We start from the raw sequence: 19,494 nt of genomic DNA, 5'->3' as shown, positions 1-19,494 counted from the left end.
AGACTAACCTGGCACAATCTAACCTTCTCTTAATAGTGCGCTTATTGAATCTAGCACAAAGCGACACCCAACAACGTCGTGCTCAGGCCCTAAACAAGGAATACACAAAGTATGATAATCTCTATGCGGTATCTGTTTCCCACAAGAAATACAGTTATTCACTTTTTCTGACATCCGGTAAACCACTGAGGCAAGAAAAACTAAAATATTCCCCAACGGGTACTTAGCCAACTTTGACTCGGTCTGAAACTCGAATGAAAAATTTCAGAACGCCGAACGGCACTTGCAACGCTGCTTCTGCATCGGACCATGCGGCAAAAAAGACTGAGGATATGACGTCGGTCATGCGCATTTGTACCCTGACGTCCTGATGTCAGTCTAATGCGCCTTGACCGACGTCAGCCTTATACTTTGATATTCGGGCCGACCGAGGACAGCGGACTACCCAAGTGTAAGGACTGCAGCAATGTGAGATGAAGAACATCATGCAGCCGACGCAATTTTAATCAGTTTTTCTTGCCCCACATGTCAGGTGCCCCCCAAATGGGGAGCAAAAATATATAATAAACAGTAAATATATAAATGCACCTTAGAAACATAACATTTACCTTCAATTAAAAGCAAATACACCACAATGGCTTTTGAGTATAGTGAAGGAAAGAAAAAAGTTATAGAATGGCGGCTGGTGGGTGGGTAACCCGGACTGCAACAGTGAATACACTCAAACATCTACATTTATGGTAAGTGTACACAACTGTACTATGCTCTTCGTGTTTTACTGCAGCAGTCATTACATTTGGCTAGAATCCCAAAGCTATGGATGGGAGGATGGAACTAAACAGCATTAGGAGCAGCTATAAGGCCCTGCAAAACTGCAGTGGCAAAGCCTGCCCTGGATTTAGAGAAGAGAGGTAAATGGTAATGCTTTGTGAATGTGTGAAAAGAGCTCAAAGTAGCAGCTCCTAGAATGTCCTTGGTTGGGCCCCCTCTGAGAAAAGCTGCTGAAGTAGAGGCAGCCCTGGTGGAATGGGACTTGATCCCCTTGGGCACAGGTTTACCATGGTGCCAATAGCAGAAATGAATGCAGTGGCTTATCCATTTAGAAAGAGTCTGCTTTAATATAGCCTTCCCCTCTGATCCTGCAGCAAATGCTACCAGTAGTTGCTCAGACTTTCTTAGACATTTTGTCCTGTTTAAGTAGAATCTGAGTTGTCTGTGTACATCCAATGAATGCAGAATCTGCTCCCCCTTGTTTTGTGGATTTGGGAAAAAAGTTGGCAGGTGAATGGTTTGGTTAAGAGCCACACTGGATACCACCTTAGGCATAAAAGAAGGATTGGTCCTGAGGGCCACCCTGTCCAGGTAAAATATAATGAAAGGGTCCACTGCCATAAGAGCCTGTAGTTCTGAAACCCTTCTAGCTGAAGTGACTGCCAAAAGAAAAGCTGTCTTCCAAGAAAGAAATTTTATATCCGCAGTAGCTGCTGGTTCAAAAGGAGGTAGGTGAGTTTTTCCAGCCCAAAATTGAGGTCCCATGGGGGAGTTGGTGCTCTCCTGGGAGGCCTTAAATTTTTGGCCCCTCTGAGATACTGTTTTAGCAGTGGATGAGAAAAGAGAGGTGGCTCTGTGTTGTAATGAGCCAAGATGGCAGAGGCATGGATTTTTATTGAAGAAAAAGATAGGCCCTTGTCAAGCATCTCAGTTAAGTATTGTAAAATCTGAGGAATATTGGGCTTTGCTGTATCTATTCCCTGTCCTTGGTTCCAAGCACAGAATCTCTTCCATTTATCACCATAAGATTTTCCAGTATTAGGCCTTATGGCTTCCAAAATGACATCCATCACAGGTTTACTGAGAGATGTGGTTTGAATAATTAGTTGACTAGCCATGCTGCAAGATTCAGAGTTTGGAACTGAGTGTGCTGAATTTGATAGTTCTGCTGAGACAGTAGGTGAGGTGTCTGAGGCAAGTACCACGGAGGAAGGTGTGACATATTCCTTAGAAGCGTATACCAGAGTTGGCAAGGCCAGTCCAGAGCAATTAAAATCATTTTTGGTTTTTCCTGTCCGACTTTTAGTAAGACCTTGGAAAGTAGAGGCAGAGGGGGTGAAAGGCATAGACTGATGGGGTTTTCCAGCTGAAGGACAGAGCATCCACTTTCCATGCTTTTTTGTGATGAGTTCTTGTGCAGAATTTGTCCAACTGATAGATCTATTTGCCTCTCCCCAAAACTATGTCTGGGCTTCCCCATTTCTGCGTTAACATGTTGAAGATTTGTGGATCCAGTTTCCATTTGTGCGGGTCCATAAGATTTCTGCTTAGGTCTACCAGAGTATTTTGCTTTCCTGACAGGAATTGAGCTTGAAGATGTATTTAGTAAGTCAAGGCTGTGTTCCACAAACCATGGCTAGTCTCCAAATGGGGTAGGAATGGGTACCCCCTGTTTATGTACCACATAACTGTGGTGTTGTCCGTCTTTATCAGTAGTTGTCCTGGATGAAGTAAGTCCTTGAAGGCTGTCAGAGCATTCGGAACAGCTAGCATTTCTTTCTGGTTGATATGCAGATGCATTTGGTTTGGGCTCCATTTGCCCTGAATGCATCTCCCTGCCAGGTGGGCCCCGCAAGCATAGTCTGATGCGTCTGTAGTTAGGGTTTGGGTGGCAGGGGGTAGAGTGAATGACAATCCCTTGTTTTGGTGACATGTTTCTGCCCACCAAAGAAACTCCTGTTGTAGGCAGGGAATGAGAGGGATCATTGTTTCCAGACTGTGACAATGTTGGCTCCATAAACTTTTTAGGTACCACTGAAGTTTACTCATATGCAGTCTCACATATGGAATTAGTAGAATGCAGGATGCCATGAACCCCAAAGCCTGCAGAATTTGTCTTGCAGATAACTGGGTTTTTGTTGTAATTTGTTTGAAGGATGTTGTCAATTGCAGTTGTTTGTGTGGCGTGAGGTAAGCCATCTGGGCAGTTGTATTCAAGCTTGCACCCAGGAATGTAATTATTTGAGAGGGTACTAGTTGTGATTTATTTTTGTTTATGGTGTACCCTAGGCATGCTAGAAGCCTTTTTACAAACACCAGCTGTTGAAGAAGAGTGTCCTTGTTTGAATGAGACAATCGTCCAGATAAGGATTCATTTGAATGTTTCTTTGTCTGCAGAATGCAATTACTGGTGCCAGGCACTTTGTAAAGACCCTGGGTGCAGTAGATAAGCCAAAGGGCAGTGCAGAGATTTGGTAATGCAAAAAGCCTGCTTTGAAGCGGAGGCATCTTCTGCAAGATTCCTTTATTGGGATATGCAGGTATGCCTCTAAGTCTAGAGTTACTAACCAAGCATTCTTGCCTAGCAAAGGCAGTAGCTGTTGTAAAGTCAGCATTTTGAAATGTCCAGGAACGTGTTCAGAATCGATAAGTCCAGTATTGGACGCCATGAATTGTCTTTTCTGGATAACAGGAAAAGTCTTGAATAAAATCCTTGTTCTTTTTCCTTTTCTGGTACCGGTTGAATAGTCCCCATATCCATGAGGGACATGACTTGTTTCTGGGCCTCTGTCCACTGGTTTTGTGGCAGATCCGGCCATCCGTTTGGAATTGGCAAAGTATGGAAATGAAATCTGTACCCCTGGGATACTATGTTTAATATCCACTTGTCCTGGGTAATTAACTGCCAATTTTGAGCATGAAGTGCTAGTATTCCCCCCAAGGGGGCTGCCAAAAGATAAGTGCTTGGAGATGGTAGAGGAAAGTCATTGAGACTGCTTACAGCAGGGTTGTGCTTTACCTCCAGATTTGGAGGTGGGGGCACCCCATTGCTTTGACCTGTAAGATCCCAGTGATTGATATCTGGAGCCTTTTGAGCATCTGGCTTTGCCCTGAGGGTCTCTGTTGGACACAGGAAAAGGACCAATTTTTAGTAGGCCAGTGCCTACTGAACCTGGGTGGCTGTACTTGCAAAAATTTTTTTACAGTTTGCATAGATTTAACTTTGTCTTCCATTTTTTTTTTAAACCTCTTCTGCCTTATTACCAGAGTATCATGCTGCAAAGGGGCATCCAACAATTTAGCTTTAACATGATCAGGCAGATTTTGCTCCTTGAGCCAGGCATGCCTTCTTATCACAGATCCAGTAACGGCGACCCTACAGGAGGCCTCCAAGGAATCAAAACCACACTGCAAAGTATGCTTTCCAACCTGTTCTGCTGCATGCAATAAATCCTGTAACTCTATTTTCCACACAATCAGAAATCAACATCATTTTCTGTTTCAGTAAGCCCATAACATGCTGTTGATATTTAAGCATATGAAACTGGCAGTTTAATGTCCTGACTGCCAAGGTTGCAGATGTATAAACCTTCTTACCCTATCTATCCAGCGCCCTGGAATCTCTATCAGAAGGGGTAGGATTTTTGGCTGTAGAAGCCTTAACACCCTTGGGACCCTGAGAAATAGTCATAATAAGCAGCAGGATTTTTGAAAAGAAATTTGAAGAAATTTGGAGTCAAGAACCCTGAAATATCTGCCTGGCTTACTAGGAGCTGGAGGTAAGGAATCAGGAGCCATGCTCGATTCTGAGAACACATCATCAACAATGTCTAATACAGAAGGTATAGCCAAAGGCCTATGCTGAGGAAGAAGGAGGAAATCCCTAAGCCTCTTTTTTGATTCAGAGAAGTCCTGACTCTCCCAGTGAAAATGTTCCCTTAAAGTATGTAAAGTCTCTCCAAAAGAGTAATTCTCAGGAGGAGATGCAGATGGGATGGATTCCTCTGCATCAGAATCCTCATAAGATGGAACAGAAAATTCCTGATTAGAAGAGGAATCAGAAGAAATGGAAGCCTGATCTGATGATTCACAATCAGTGCGTTGCCTAGGCCTCTTAGCAGGGGGTTGGGAGGGGGGGGGGGGGGTTGGGACCCCTTGATCAAGGTAATTAAATCCTCAGCCATTTTGATCATTTGTTGTTTAGGCATAAGGGCCTGAGCACGTGGCTCATGCATCGGTTTTTTAGACAGAAGTTGTTTTTGACCTTGTTTTTGTTAATGGCATTGGTTTAATATAAAAATGTTGAGGCCTGAAAACACCCTCAAAAGCTGGTGCCTGCTCAGTGGCTCCGGACCCAACCAAGGGAGAGAATATGCGGGTTCAATACTTTGCGAATCTCGCTGCATACCGGACTCCGAATGGGTCTTGGTAGAGGCCTGCAACTCAAAAGTAGTTATCAGGGGCTGCGAAAGTGCCTCACTGAGTACCGGCAAACCGGCGACTGGCTTAGTAGAAGCTTCGTCGTCGTTTTTTGACCCCGACTGTCTTTTTCCTTGCGTTTTTTGTTAACTCCGGTAGTCGGATGGCTAACCGACGACATTTCAGGGTAGTTAAATCTTGAACCAAAATATTTAGAAGCAAAAATATACCGACGCTTAATAGTGCGTTGGTTAAATTTAGCATAAAACTGACAACAAGGCACGTTGTGATCTGGGCCTAGGCAAGGAATACAGTACAAATGAAAATCCTTATGAGGTATTTGCTTCCCACAAGTAATGCAATTATTAACTTTTACTGACTGGTAAGGAGCAAGAAAATGTTTCCCCAATGGGGTACTTACTAGTTTGAAGACTTCTGTTCTGAAACTCAAAAACGAAAACTTCAGGAGTCGGCCGACTGGCACTTGTGAACTGCTTCTGCTTCAGGCACCGCGCGGCAAGAAAGACTGATTAAAATGGCGTTGGCTGCATGTTTTATACCCCTGACATCATGGAAGAAGAGGCCGCAACCGACATAGGACCGAAGACTGTCATTCAGGCCGACTGAGGGCAACCTGCCAGCAGATTACCCAAATGTAATGACTGCAACAGTGAAACACGAAGAACATCATGCCAAAGTATCGAGTATGTTGGAAGCAACATTAACTGAGAAAACTAGATTCTACTTTGGGTAGGAAGGGAACAAGATCATGGCAAAGTCCATCTAAGCTAAGACACCCACCGAAAAAGTGCTCCAAAAATATACATGTACTGAGCTGATGGCTGAAGACTCATTGACATGAACAGAGGTTTAGCTGCAGTAAAAATTTACCTGTATCCATGGATGCGGGCCCATCTTCCTTTTTTTCTTCAGGCACATCCACATGCTGTTCATCCTCTGTGGAAACAACATTCTGAGCGTTGTCAGCCTGCTCTGCAGCTTCCTTCTCTCGTTCTTCCTGCCTCTTGCGAGCTTGCTCTTCTGCCTGAGCTATTTCTGCTGCAATTTTTTCCATATCCACTTCTACTTTTAAACTGCAAAGCTGCAAACATGCTAAGAATTATTTTCTGTACAATACAGTGGATTATTTTAGACCAGGAATCTGATTTACGCAGTACATTACTTTTGCTTTCACAAGTCAACTTTACTACTCTCCCACAGAAATTAAAATTCTGATGCTGTCTGATTGGTAATGACAGAATTAGAAAAGAATAGTTGTGTAAGAACTTACCATAACCATCCATGTCTTCCTCCTTCCATGTTGCAGTATTCTTAACCTTAGGGAGTTGCTGCCTGCAGCACTGGGCATCCAGCGAGTATACCAAAGTCTTGAAAGTAGGGGTACATGCGATGCTGTATGTAAGAGCCATAAACTGACACCAGCTACATCTGTGATGTCTGCACATACCCAATTTAGAACTGGCTGCCGCATAGAGAGAACCCCCAGGAATGAAAAGGTAGTATAAAACCCCTCCCAGACACATGGTCAGTAGTTAGGGAAAGGACCCAGTTTATAATATGGTCAAAAGAGAAGGGGGGGGGGAGTGGGTGTGATTGAATACTGCAACATGCAAGAGAAAGATATATATGGTTATGGCAAATTCTTACACAACTATTCTATGTCCTTCTATTCTCATGTTGCAGTATTCTTAACCTTAGGGAGAGTACCAAAGCTCTCTAGGCAGTAGTGTGGGGGGCAGGTGGGGGAGCAGAGTCTACGAAACCTTGCAGAACAGACCTAGCAAACCTTGCTCTAGCCCTGGAGATGAAGTCCAATTTGCAATGCTTGGTGAAGGTATGTACAGAGGACCACGTTGCTGCCTCCAGAAGAGAAGAGTAAGCAATGCCCTTGAAAAAGGCTGCTGAAGTGGAAGCAGCTCTGGTGAAATTTTCCATGAAAGGAGTAGCAAAAGGCAATAGCCTTACAAATCCAAAAGGCAGTTGTCTGTTTTGACATGGCCTTGCCTAGGGCCCCAGGATGAAAGGAGACAAAGAGTTGCTCAGACTGCCTGAAGGATTTGGTCTTGTCTAAGCAGAGCCTCAGTTGCCTATGAACATCCAAGGAATGCAAGGTCCTTTTCTGAGGAGTTCTGGGGCTGAGGGTAGAAAACAGGCAAATTTATGTTCTGGTTTAAGGATATTTTCATTAACTACTTTTGGCATGAAGGAAGGGTTAGTTCTTAGGGAAACCCTATCCTTATGGAAACCAAAGCAGGGAGGTGACGCCTCCTGGCAGAAATGAGACTGTTTTCCAAGTACAGAATTTAAGACAGGAAGAATGGGCTGGCTCAAAGGGAGCTAGTGTAAGTTTTTCCAACACAAAGTTAAGATCCCAAGGTGGGGGAATGGGCTTACGAGGAGGTCTAATATGAAGGACCCCTTTCAGAAACAGCTTGACATCTAACCTGGAAGCCAGAGGTGGAGTCAAGGGAAGGCAAGCAGAAATGGCACAGAGATGTGGTTTTACCGAAGAATAAGTCAGCCCTGAATGCAGTAACTCACACAGTTAGGAAAGGACCACTACGGAAGATAGTCACAGCAGAAGAGCTCTACCTGGGTCTGGCTGCCCCTGAAAGGAAGAAGGTGTTGAGGTGGAAAAAGATCTAAGAGCAGGTTGTTTCCTAGGTTGTCTTCGTCCCCTGGACTGAGCAGCAGAGGAATGGGAGGACTGCCTCCTGACAAAGCTAGATAATAAATGTTTCAGATTCTGTAAGTCTTTTCCTTTTTCCTGCAGTGACTTAAATAACTCTGCAGAGGCAGCATCAAAGAGTGCTGATTTATCCAAAGGGACATCTAACAATTTAGCTTGGACATACAAAGGCAAAGGTTGGAGTCTCAACCGTGAGAACTTTCAGTGGGAAAAAAGTGAAGACGAAGGTAGCTGCTTTGAAGACTTGTCAGCTGAAAAGTACAGTTTTGTACCTACCATAAATGTAGATGTCCGAACAGGATAGCATCTGCAGTCCTTACAAATGGGTTGTCCTGTCGTCAGGCAGCCCTTCGGTCGGCCGGATTCCAAAGTCTGGGTCTGGCCTCGGCTGGTGTCGCACTTCACCCAACGTCATCTCTGCTGGTCTTCGGGTATAAATGCATCAGCCGACACCATTTTCCTCAGTGTTTCTTGCCCCAGATGCCAGTTGCCCTCTTGGATAGCTAAATTTTTGGGTAAATGCCAATGTTTCCAAAAAAGTAGAAGGCAAACACAAAAAATAAGCATGTATGTACATATATACAAACAAATACACCATAAGAGATCCCCCCCCAGCTAGCTATTAGGTGGGCAAATACCCTAGGAGTACCACAGAGGGGAAGGAGGGTGGGTAATCCTGACTGCAGATGCTATCCTGTTCGGACATCTACATTTATGGTAGGTACAAAACTGTACTATGTCCTTCAAGGATGCATCTGCAGTCCTTACAAATGGGTAGAATACCATAGCCAAACTAGGGAGGAGGAAGAAGAATTATGGTGTAGTTAGGATCCCTTGCAAAACAGCAGTGGCAAACCCTGCTCGGGATCTAGAGTATAGAGGTAAGTTATAATGCTTGGCAAATGTATGCATGGAGGTCCAAGTAGCCGCCTCAATAATGTCCTTGGTAGCCACTCCTCGTAAGAAAGCTGTGGTAGTGGCTGTAGCCCTTGTAGAATGAGGCCTTATGTTCTGTGGAATTTGCTTTCCATGGTAGGAGTAACAGAATCTTATGCAATTTCCTATCCACTTGGAGATTGTCTGTTTGGAAATTGCTTTTCCTTCCCTTCCTGTTGCATAAGCTACTAGAAGCTGGTCAGTTTTTCTATTGCCCTTGGTTCTGTCCAGGTAGTAGCGCAACTGTCTATGTACATCCAAGGTATGCAGCAGTCTTTCCCCTGTTCTGTGGATTGGGAAAGAAGGTAGGTAGGTGGATAGCCTGGTTTAGAGACACTCTGGATACCACCTTAGGCATAAATGTAGGATTAGTTCTCATGGACACTCTATCTTGATGGAAGATTAGGAAGGGTTGTACTGCCATTAAAGCCTGTAGTTCTGAAACCCTTCTTGCTGAAGTAATTGCCAGTAGGAAAGCAGTTTTCCAGGATAGGTGTTGAAGATCTGCTGTTGCTGCTGGTTCGAATGGAGGGAGTGTCAATTTTTCTAGCACAAAGTTCAAGTCCCATGCTGGTAATGGTGGTTTCCTAGGAGGTTTTACATTCTTAATTCCTCTCAGGAACTGCCTGAGTAGAGGATGTGAGAAGACAGGGAGATCGAAGCTGTATTCTGCAGAAATAGCTGATGCATGTATCTTGATGGAGGAATAGGACAGGCCTGTATATGGAGAAGCTCTGCCAAATACTCCAGGATGTTGGCAATATCTAACTTTGACACATCTTTCCCTCTTTCAGTACTCCAAATGACAAACCTTTTCCATTTTCCTGCATAGTTCCTTCTTGTTGAAGGTCTGCGGGCCTCAAGGATAATGTCTTTAACCCTTTGGGATAAATCTGGGTAAGTTGCTCTTATGTAATGTTCCAGGCAGTCAGTTGCAGAGTTTTCAGGTTTGGATGCAGGATGTTGTAGTCGCTCTGAGTTAACATCAAAGGAATCAGGGGTAGTGTCCACGTTTCCCCCCGAGACATGCTCCTCAGCAATGGATACCAATGTTGTCTTGGCCAATTTGGAGCTATCAGAATTATCCTTGGACGTTCCCTCTTTGATTTTCAGTAGTACCTTGTGCATCAAAGGAAGGGGTGGAAATGCATATGCTGTCAGGCCTTTCCAACTGAAGGATAGAGAGTCCACCTTCCAAGCAAGTGGGTGGTATGTCCTTGTGCAGAATTTCTTGAGCTGGTGATTGAGTGGGGATGCGAATAGGTCTATTTGTGGCATTCCCCATTTCTTTGTGATGGCCTTGAAGATGTCCGGGTGTAGCATCCATTCGTGAGCATCCGAGGTAGTTCTGCTTAACATGTCTGCTAGGATGTTTTCTTTTCCGGTACAAATATTGCCTGTAACTGAATGTTGTAGCTCAGAGCCATATTCCATAGGTCCAGAGCCATTCGGCATAGGGGGTATGAATGAGTGCCTCCCTGTTTGTTGATGTAGCACATGACTGTGGTGTTGTCTGTCCTTATCATCAATTGGCCTTCTTTGAGGAATGGTCTGAAATTCTGGATTGCTAGTTTTACTGCCAGCATTTCTTTTTGCTTTATGTGCAGGTGCAGCTGATCTGGAGTCCATAAGCCTTGAATGCACTTGTCCAGCATGTGGGCCCCCCAACCGAGGTCTGAGGCGTCCGTTGTGATGGTTTGGCTTGTTTGAATGTTGTGGAAGGACAAACCTGGGTTTGACTGGCATGCCTGAACCCACCATAGGAACTCTTGTTTCAGGCATGGGATTAGTGGTATTTCGGTTTCCAAGCTGTGCCTGTGTTGAGACCATAAATTCTTTAGGTACCACTGTAGCTTTCTCATATGCAGTCTGGCATGGGGACCAGGATTATGCAGGATGCCATGAAGCCCAAGGCCTGCAGTACTTTCCTTGCTGTTAGTTTGTTCTGCTTTGTTAATGCCAAGAAGTAAAGAGGAAGTTGTTCTTGTTTTTCTGCAGTTAGGAATGCCATCTGTTTTACTGTGTCCAATTCTGCACCCAAGAATGTTCTTGTTTGGGATGGTATCAGTCTTGACTTTTTAAATTGACTGTGTATCCCAGGGCTTGTAGTAAGCAAATGACTCTTTGTAAGTCTTGTGTCAGCTTGCTTTTGTTGTCCGCTTGTATCAGGCAGTCGTCCAGGTATGGATAAATTTGGATTCCCTGAAGCCTGCAATGAGCGATTACTGATGCCAGGCATTTCGTGAACACTCTGGGCAGTAGATAAGCCAAAGGGCAATGCTGAGAATTGATAATGCTCTGATCCTGCAAGAAATCTGAGGTATCTTCTGCAATTTGGTCGTATGGGGACGTGCAGGTATGCCTCCTTGAGGTCTAGAGTTACCAGCCAATACTCCTTGCCCAGCATGGGAAGAAGTTGCTGTAGGGTCAGCATTTTGAATTTTGGAACAATGATGAATGTGTTTAAGGCGGACAGGTCGAGAATAGGTCTCCAACTGTTCTCTTTTCTTGGTACTAGGAAGAGTCTGGAGTAAAATCCCTTGCCCTGTTCTGTAGGTGGTACCCTTTCCACAGCTCTCATCCTTTGTTAATTGAGCTATTTGTTTTAGAGCTTCTGTCTTTTGATTTGGTGGTAGGTTTGGCATTCCTCTTTTTACTGGTAAGGTGTGGAAGTGAAACCTGTAGCCTTGGTATATAGTTTGCAAAATCCACTTGTCTCTTGTGATATAGTGCCAGTTTTTTGAAAATAAGGCTAATTTTCCGCCTAAGGGTGCTGCTATTTGTTCCCTGGTAGGCGGAGTGAGGGCCAAGTCACTGTGATTGTCCTGTTGCAGTGGTAGTGGTTGTATCTGTGCCTCGTTGGTTATTGCCTTGCCACTGGCGTCCCCTGTAGGCACCTCCTCTGGATTGATTTCTGCCTCTGGAACGCCTATTCCTGCCTCTCTGAGTTTTAGAGGAGTCTGGAAAGGACCAATTTTTGGAAGGCCAGTTCCTGCTAAACCTTGGGGGCTGAACCTGTAGGAAATCTTTAACTGTTTGTACAGATTTTGCCTTCTCTTCCATTTTCTTCATTACTTGTTGGGCAGGAGAACCAAATAGACTGACCTTATCCATAGGAGCATCTAATAGCTTTGCTTTAACATGATCCGGCAAGACCTGTTCTTTCAACCATGCATGTCTTCTTATAACTGTGCGCCAGTCATGGCTGATCTAAATGAAGCCTCCAGTGCATCATAGCCACATTTTAAAGAATGGTTACTAACCTGCTGAATGTTATTCACCATTTCTAGAACATATTTCTTATCTAAGGAATCATCAGAGGACAGTTTCTTAGTTAACTGATCAAGCATAAACTCTTGGTATTGGATCATATGAAACTGACAGTTCAAAGCTCTAGCTGAGAGAGTAGCAGAGGTGTATACTTTTTTACCCCATCTCTCTAAGGACCTGGATTCCCTTTCAGAAGGGAGAGGGTTTTTCGCTGAGGTCGAAGCTACTGCCTTAGGCCCCTGGGAGATAGTCTCAGGATCTGCAAAAGGAGCCTTGTATAAGTGGTGATGAGTGTCCGGTACCCTGTAAAACCTATCGGGCTTAGCAGGGGCTGGAGGTAAAGTATCAGGAGCAGTGCAAACATCATTAAATGCATCATCCACAACAGGAAGAACTGGAGGTATAGCTAAGGGCCTTAAGCCTTTTTCTTGAATCTGAGAAATCTTGTCCCTGCCATTGGAATTGCTCTCTCATGGCATGTAAGGTTTCCCCAAAGGAAAATTCCTCTGGTGGAGAGGCAGAAGGAATAGATTCTTCAGCATCGGAATCTTCATAAGTAGAAAAAGGAGCCTCTGGATGGTCTGTATTGTCTGTATCATCAGAAGAGTCATCTGAGGACACTGGCTCAGGGGGCTCTGCTCTAGGTCTCTTTTCTGGAGGTTGAGAGGCCCTGTCTGGGTGAGATTGGGATCCCCTTATTAAAGAGATGAGATCCTCTGCCAGAGTAAGCATTTGGGAACTGGAACTGGGCCTGTGAGAGGAGGGCTTAACAGGCACAGACTTAGCAGTTTTGGCTGCTTTAGCCCTGGCAAAGGCCTTTATAGACATGGCTGCAGGAGGCCTAGCAGCACCACGTGCTGGGGTAGAGACATCCAAAGTGATGGTGTCCGATAATTCTGGAGAAACCACATTAGTAGGCAAAACTTCAGAGGCCGATTCAACTAGGGTAGAAGGGGCCTCGGTAGTAGTCATGGATTCGGCTGTAGCTTGACCCGTTTGCTCGGTTTCGGCGAAACTGAGACACTCGCGGTTTGCTTAACCGTGGTTTCGGCCGAAACCGCGGACCGCGAGTGTCGGTCCTTTTCTTTGCGTTGATCCGACGGCATAATGTACGCAAAATCTGAGCCGAAAAACTGTTCAGCAAACTCCGACCGATGCCTAAGCGTTCGTCGGTTGAAGGAAGCACAGGCTAAACAAGCTGCTACGTCGTGGTCTGGGCCTAAACAAGGTAAGCAGTAAGAGTGGAAATCTTTATGAGGTATTTGTTTCCCACAAGTTAAACAGTTATTCACTTTTTCTGACATCGGCTGAGGCAAGAAAGAGTCCCCAACGGGGTACTTGGCTTTTTAGAAGTCTTCGAAGTAGTATTCGGTAGTAGTAATCTCTGGATCTGACCGACCGGCACTTGCGAACAGCTTCTGCTTCGGGCACCACTCGGCAAGAAAGACTGAGGAAAACGGCGTCGGCTGATGCCTTTATACCCGAAGACCAGCAGAGATGACGTTGGGTGAAGTGCGACACCAGCCGAGGCCAGACCCAGACTGTGGAATCCGGCCGACCGAAGGGCTGCCTGACGACAGGACAACCCATTTGTAAGGACTGCAGATGGATCCTTGAAGGACATCTGCAACAGCAGGATCTGCTGGTGGATTCTTGGAGATACTGCTCCTTTGCAGCCACTTTATAAAATCTGTCTGGTCTCTTGTTAGCAGTAGGCTGTGACTCTGGCCTCTGGAAAACAGCTAAGAAGGCATCCTGGAATGCTGGAAGTAAAGGCGAAACTGCAGATGGTGAGGGGTGCTCCATCTGCAGGAGTTCAAAATATCTCTTCTTGGTCTCAAACATCTGTGACCTCCCACTTAAAATGCTGCCTAAGCAAGGAAATAGTATGCCCAAAGAAGAAACCTTCTCCAGGGGAATGAGGGACTCTTCTTCAGGAGTAGCAAAATCCTTAGGGGAATCAATATGAGAACAACAGGACAGGGACTCATCCGAGGAGGAAGACTCGTCATCTGATTCTTCCTGTAAAACAAGTGGTTGGCCTGACTGGGGAATGCAGATCTGGATTAACTGAAAGGCCTTGAAAAGAGACTGGGAAAATGTCTCCCAAGCTGGAGTAGGGCCTTTAGCCCTGTGTTTCTCCTTTTGTTTTCTTTTCAAGGAAGTAGAAGGAGCAGTAGTCGACATTCTGAGTGGATGGCAAGGCAGCAGAAGGTTCCCTCCGATGCCACGAGCCGTGGTTCCCTCTCACCATCAGGAGCTGATGGTTGTAAAGCCTCAGCAGACATACTCTGGATATCCGCTGTACTGTCTTCTATTTCAGTTCCCGGTAACAGCGAAATACCCAAATTCTGGAGCGATCCTGGGCTGACACTCTCCTCAAGAATCTCACCGGATATCTGAGCTGCAGCTTGGACGTCAGGCCTAACTTTCTTAGCCTTCTTTCTTGGCGGCTCGTCAAAGGTGCCCACTCCGCCTTCCATCCCAGACGCCAAATGTCGGAGACGTGATTCTCCAAACAGAGATATAAAGCCGACAGACTGTTTCTAAGGGTTTTGGGGACAAAAGATTTGCAAATATCACAGGACTTGTAGTAGTAACCTGCCCCTAAACAAAATAAACACTGATTGTACATGTCCTTATGTGGAATGTCTTCCACAAGCACACTTTCCCTTCCTAGATGACACAAGTCTGAAAAAGGTAAGGAAACAAGAAAAAACCCACAAGGGTACTAATATGAATGCGGACAGCCAGGAACGACCGATGAAAAAAAAATGTCCGAACTCAAAACAAACGCCGAATTACTGCAACTGGCAATCGGACGTCTGAAACACACTGTGGCAGAAAGGTTCTGAATTGGGTATGTGCAGATGTCACAGACACAGTCGGCATCAGTTTAGGGCTCTTACATGCAACGTTGCAGCTACCCCTGCTTTCAAGACTTTGGTATACTGGCCGGATGTCCAGTGCTGCAGGCAGCAACTCCACAAGGTTAAGAATACTGCAACATGAGAATAGAAGGCTATCTGAAGTTTTGTGATGGGAGTCACTACTTCCAGCTCCAAGTTGTTCCTCATTTTTGATCTGTATGGAGTATTTTTTTCAAACCATCATCCTAGCAAATAGTTGATGCTGGATCACCCATCCTGAAGGAAGGCACTGATGGTCCTGGTCAGCTATTCACCATCATGCAGGCAGAAGCCTGCAGATTGGGGATGTGGGCTTATTTCGGCTAACTCTCTGCAGCGTGTCTGTGGAAGCATGCACACGCTGAGGAGGAAAGCACAGTTGGGTTACCTGTAGCAACACATATTCACGTCAGCAGCTACCAGGGTCAAGGTAAGGACGCAAGAAAATCCAAGAAGGTTGCCAGGATGATGGCTCAGAGATGGTCCCTCTCCTGTAAGGGAACTAATTGGGTGGGTACAGCTCTCACCTTAAGAATAAAAGGGCCAAACATTTGCAGGGATCTAATGGTCACAGGAAACTGGAAACAAAATTTTGACATACACACTGCAGGGCCACTGGCACTTTTGCAGTGGTGGGTTTTAGGTTCCTGCTTTGGTCTCATAGGTTCATAGTTCATAGGTTAGTACTAAGCTAACTGCCCTTGCGAGCCATTTTAAGCCTAGACAATTATCCCTTGTGAGACTCAAATCCTGCACTTTGTGTTTGTAAGGCAAACACCTTAACCATTAGGCCACCCTCCCAACCCTGACTCCTGTGAGATCCCTTTCTATTTAGCCAGATATTTCTTAGTGCTTACTTTCATTACTTTGAGCATATCTTTAGGGGAAAGCTTAAACTGTTTTTTTAGCTGTTTGCTGCATTATTTAATATCTGCACTTAAAGTTACATTTTAGTCGAATTTGATCAAAAGTTTGTTTGTTTAACTGCTGAGGCTGCCCACTAAAGTGTGCTAGCCTGTGTAACTGAATTATTACTGTTTCTGCATTTTCTGTGTGTTTCTATCTAAAAACAAAAAAAATAATCCTTGTTTTCCCGCCTCTCCTCAACTAGTTTAGACCAGTTTACAGGCTCTGCTGTATTCTGGGCTGTGGTGTAGTTCCTGTGTTGTCCATTACCTTACTTGGATAGAAGGAAGTTTCTTTGCTCACCAGTGGGAGTGGGGAGCCTTGAGCAGCCTACCTGTCCCTGTAGGAAGTGACCTCAGCACAAGAGCTGTAGTAATTGGTTGTTTTGGACCATTTCTAGCTCTTTTGAAGTTCCCTGTTTAAAATCCGCCTCTGGGCGTTTTTATCTGGCTGTACTACTCAGACAAGCTCCTCATGGACCTGCAGAGTGGTCCTATCTACAGGGAACTCAGAAAAGCAACTACTTTCTGGATTTAAGTATCTTTGCTGTTTTTTTACCTGAAATACCTTCTCTAGCTTACCCTAAAACAAGTTTAAACTGTTTTTTTAGCTGTTTACTGCATTATTTAATATCTGCACTTAAAGTTACATTTTAGTCGAATTTGATCGAAAGTTTGTTTGTTTGTTTAATTTGACTGTTGAGGCTGCCCACTAAAGTGTGCTAGCCTGTGTAACTGATGTATTACTGTTTCTGCATTTTCTGTGTGTTTCTATCTAAAAACAAAAAAAACAATCCTTGTTTTCCCACCTCTCCTCGACTAGTTTAGACCAGTTTACAGGCTCTGCTGTATTCTGGGCTGTGGTGTAGTTCCTGTGTTGTCCATAACCTTGGTTGTTTTGGACCATTTCTAGCTCTTTTGAAGTTCCCTGTTTAAAGTCCGCGTTTGCGGCTTTATGCGGTTGTCTTTATAGCGCCGGTTAAACTTCTTGTGGCTCCGCCAAGTCTGCTCTTCAAATTTTCCCTTAAGGAAGCTCTACTCTTAGTATAATCAGACTACTCGCTATATTATAAGCCTAGCACTTGTTCTCAAAACTTCTCTACTAAGTAAGCACTCTCATACTAAGTAAGCACTACATCCACCTACCACCCCTGTGAATATCCACTTCCATTAAAGGCACAGCACTCCCTTATACTATACTATACTGTTCTAGCATGTCGAGTGGTAGATTACTGGCGTCCTCTCCAGTTCAGCTGGTTAATCTGGGTATCTTGAGACAATGCTACAATTGTCTCATGTACACAGACAACCGTCTCCTCCTCGCAACAAACACAAATACATGTGGGAGATGCAACTATATAGCCAAACTGGAGGCTGAACTCTCTCAACTCAGGGCTGGCATGACCAGACAGGAGGAGATGGTAACCACACACACAACAAACCCAGTCCCATATAGACCTACCACAACTGCAAACGAAACACATAAAAACACAAAGACATACTCGGAGGCTCTAATAAAAAACTTACCAAACCAACAGAGGCTCCCCAAAGCAGACATCCAAAAATCCACCACCTCAAAACAAAACACATGCAACACATACTTCAATAAATCAGTGTGTCAATCAATCACAGCCCTTGAGGCCAAACACCATGCCTGATATACTAGTAATAGGTGACTCTATAGTCAGACACACTGATGTCCCGCTTACCAGGCTGAACAAGGAGATGGTGACTGTGAGCTGCCTATCAGGAGCTAGGATCCGCCACATAACACACGCACTCAGGTCACTCCAAAGCAAGTACAAATATGACTACATCATTGTCCATGCTGGCGTGAATGACCTGAGACGTACCTCCCTGGACTACATGAAAAGAGACATAGAGGAGCTCTCTGATTATGTAGCCTAGGCTGGTATGACCCTGACCCTGAGCAGCATCTTGCCCTCACCAAGAATGATGCCACAATACAAAGATAAGATGATCAGCTTTAATAACTGGCTCAAGTACTGGTGTCATTCTAAGGGGATCCAATGTCTGTCTGCCTGGGATGACATGTTGGACAAGCCACGCTGCTTCGCAAGGGACGGCTTATACCTGTCACCACTGGGCTTCCGGATATTGGCTAAGGCTCTTGCCACCCCATAGTGCCTTTTTTAGGCAAGGCTCAAAAGACAAACCCACCTCCTTAGACAACAAAAATGGAAAAAAACTAAGGGTAATGCTGCTCAACGCCAGAAGTCTAAATCTCAAGATGCAGGCACTCGATGCACTCCTCAGTATGGAGAACATCGACGTCTGTGCAGTAACTGAAACCTGGTTCAAGGCTCCTGAGAGCACCCCAGCGCTACCATGCTATACCTCGTATCATGCTTTTCGGCCCCAAAACCCGGGCCGAACCACAAGGAGGGAGTGTCCATATTCATCAAGGACACCCACACCTCCAGGTTAGTAGCAACACATGAAGCATCAGAGACCATACAGGTGCAACTAACCATAGGCAAAACTGCTATACAACTGGTAGCATGTTACAGACCACCCTCCCAATCTCAGGAACCCCACTCAGCCTTCCTGAAGATATTGGAGGATATGAATGTATCACAAAATACCATCATACTGGGAGACTTCAACTACCCTAACATAGATTGGGTACATTACTCTAGCCCTAACACCCTAGCCCAAAGGTTCCTGGAATTCATAAATTCAAATGCACTGGAACAACTAGTCACCTCTCCCACTAGGGGAGATAATATACTAGACCTGATCATCACAAACATGGAGACAAAATGCTCCACACTGGAGGTATACCCCTCACTAGTGAGATCTGACCACAAACTAATCACCCTGGATATAGATATCCCACCTCCACCCCCAGCACAAAAGACCACAATGAAAAACGTCTCAAAAGCAGACTTCACTCTTCTTAAGACTGAGATGGTATCCTTTAAGCCCACTGGGCCAGTGGATACCACATCCCACAATGCTGAATCCTTCACAAATGCTTTCTATGGACATCTCCAAGAATGCATGGATCATGCAATCCCAAATAAATCAAAGTCCCTCTCCACCAAAGGCAAACGTCCTGTCTGGTGGACCTCAGCCATTAACAAATTGTATAACAAAAGAAGGAAGCTACTGCGCGACAGAGCAAAATCCCATAAAGGGAAGACATCTCTGATCAACACTAGCAGAAAACTACGTTCTCTCATAAAAACATCCAAGGCCAACTTTGAGAGAAAAATCGCTAAGGACACTAAAGATAACCACAAAGCCTTCTTCAGCTATGTTAGAAACCTTGACGGAAACCCTCAGATATGCTCAGAGTTAGTTCACAACAACAAAAAATACACTGAACCCACATATATTGCCAACATTCTGACAGGTTCAGTGCAAATTTATCCCCTCCCTCACCCCCAAAAGAAGAAATACTTAACCCAGCTGAATGTAATCTCTCTGTCATCTCAGATGTCCAGGTGAGAGCCTCCCTCAGCAAAGCTAAAAACACAGCATCAATGGGACCTGACGGTATCCCGGGTTGCGTGCTACATGAACTCCAAGAGGAGCTAAACTCGCACAT

At 44.9% G+C, this 19,494-nt stretch overlaps 1 protein-coding gene across 3 annotated transcripts in view; it reads right to left on the bottom strand.

Moving 5' to 3' along the window:
* SMARCE1 (SWI/SNF related, matrix associated, actin dependent regulator of chromatin, subfamily e, member 1) overlaps window positions 1-19,494 on the bottom strand; it is a 970,790-nt gene that overhangs the window by 238,571 nt on the left and 712,725 nt on the right. For all 3 annotated transcript variants that reach the window (XM_044055001.1, XM_044055002.1, XM_044055003.1), the window contains one exon: window positions 6,082-6,292. In XM_044055001.1, coding sequence (XP_043910936.1) covers window positions 6,082-6,292 — 211 coding nt within the window. The remainder of the gene's footprint in view (window positions 1-6,081; window positions 6,293-19,494) is intronic.

The sequence above is a fragment of the Protopterus annectens genome, chromosome 13.part0 (assembly GCF_019279795.1).
Source record: "Protopterus annectens isolate FY-2018-M chromosome 13.part0, PAN1.0, whole genome shotgun sequence".
Taxonomy (NCBI): domain Eukaryota; kingdom Metazoa; phylum Chordata; order Ceratodontiformes; family Protopteridae; genus Protopterus; species Protopterus annectens.
This window is presented reverse-complemented; position numbering and strand designations above follow the sequence as displayed.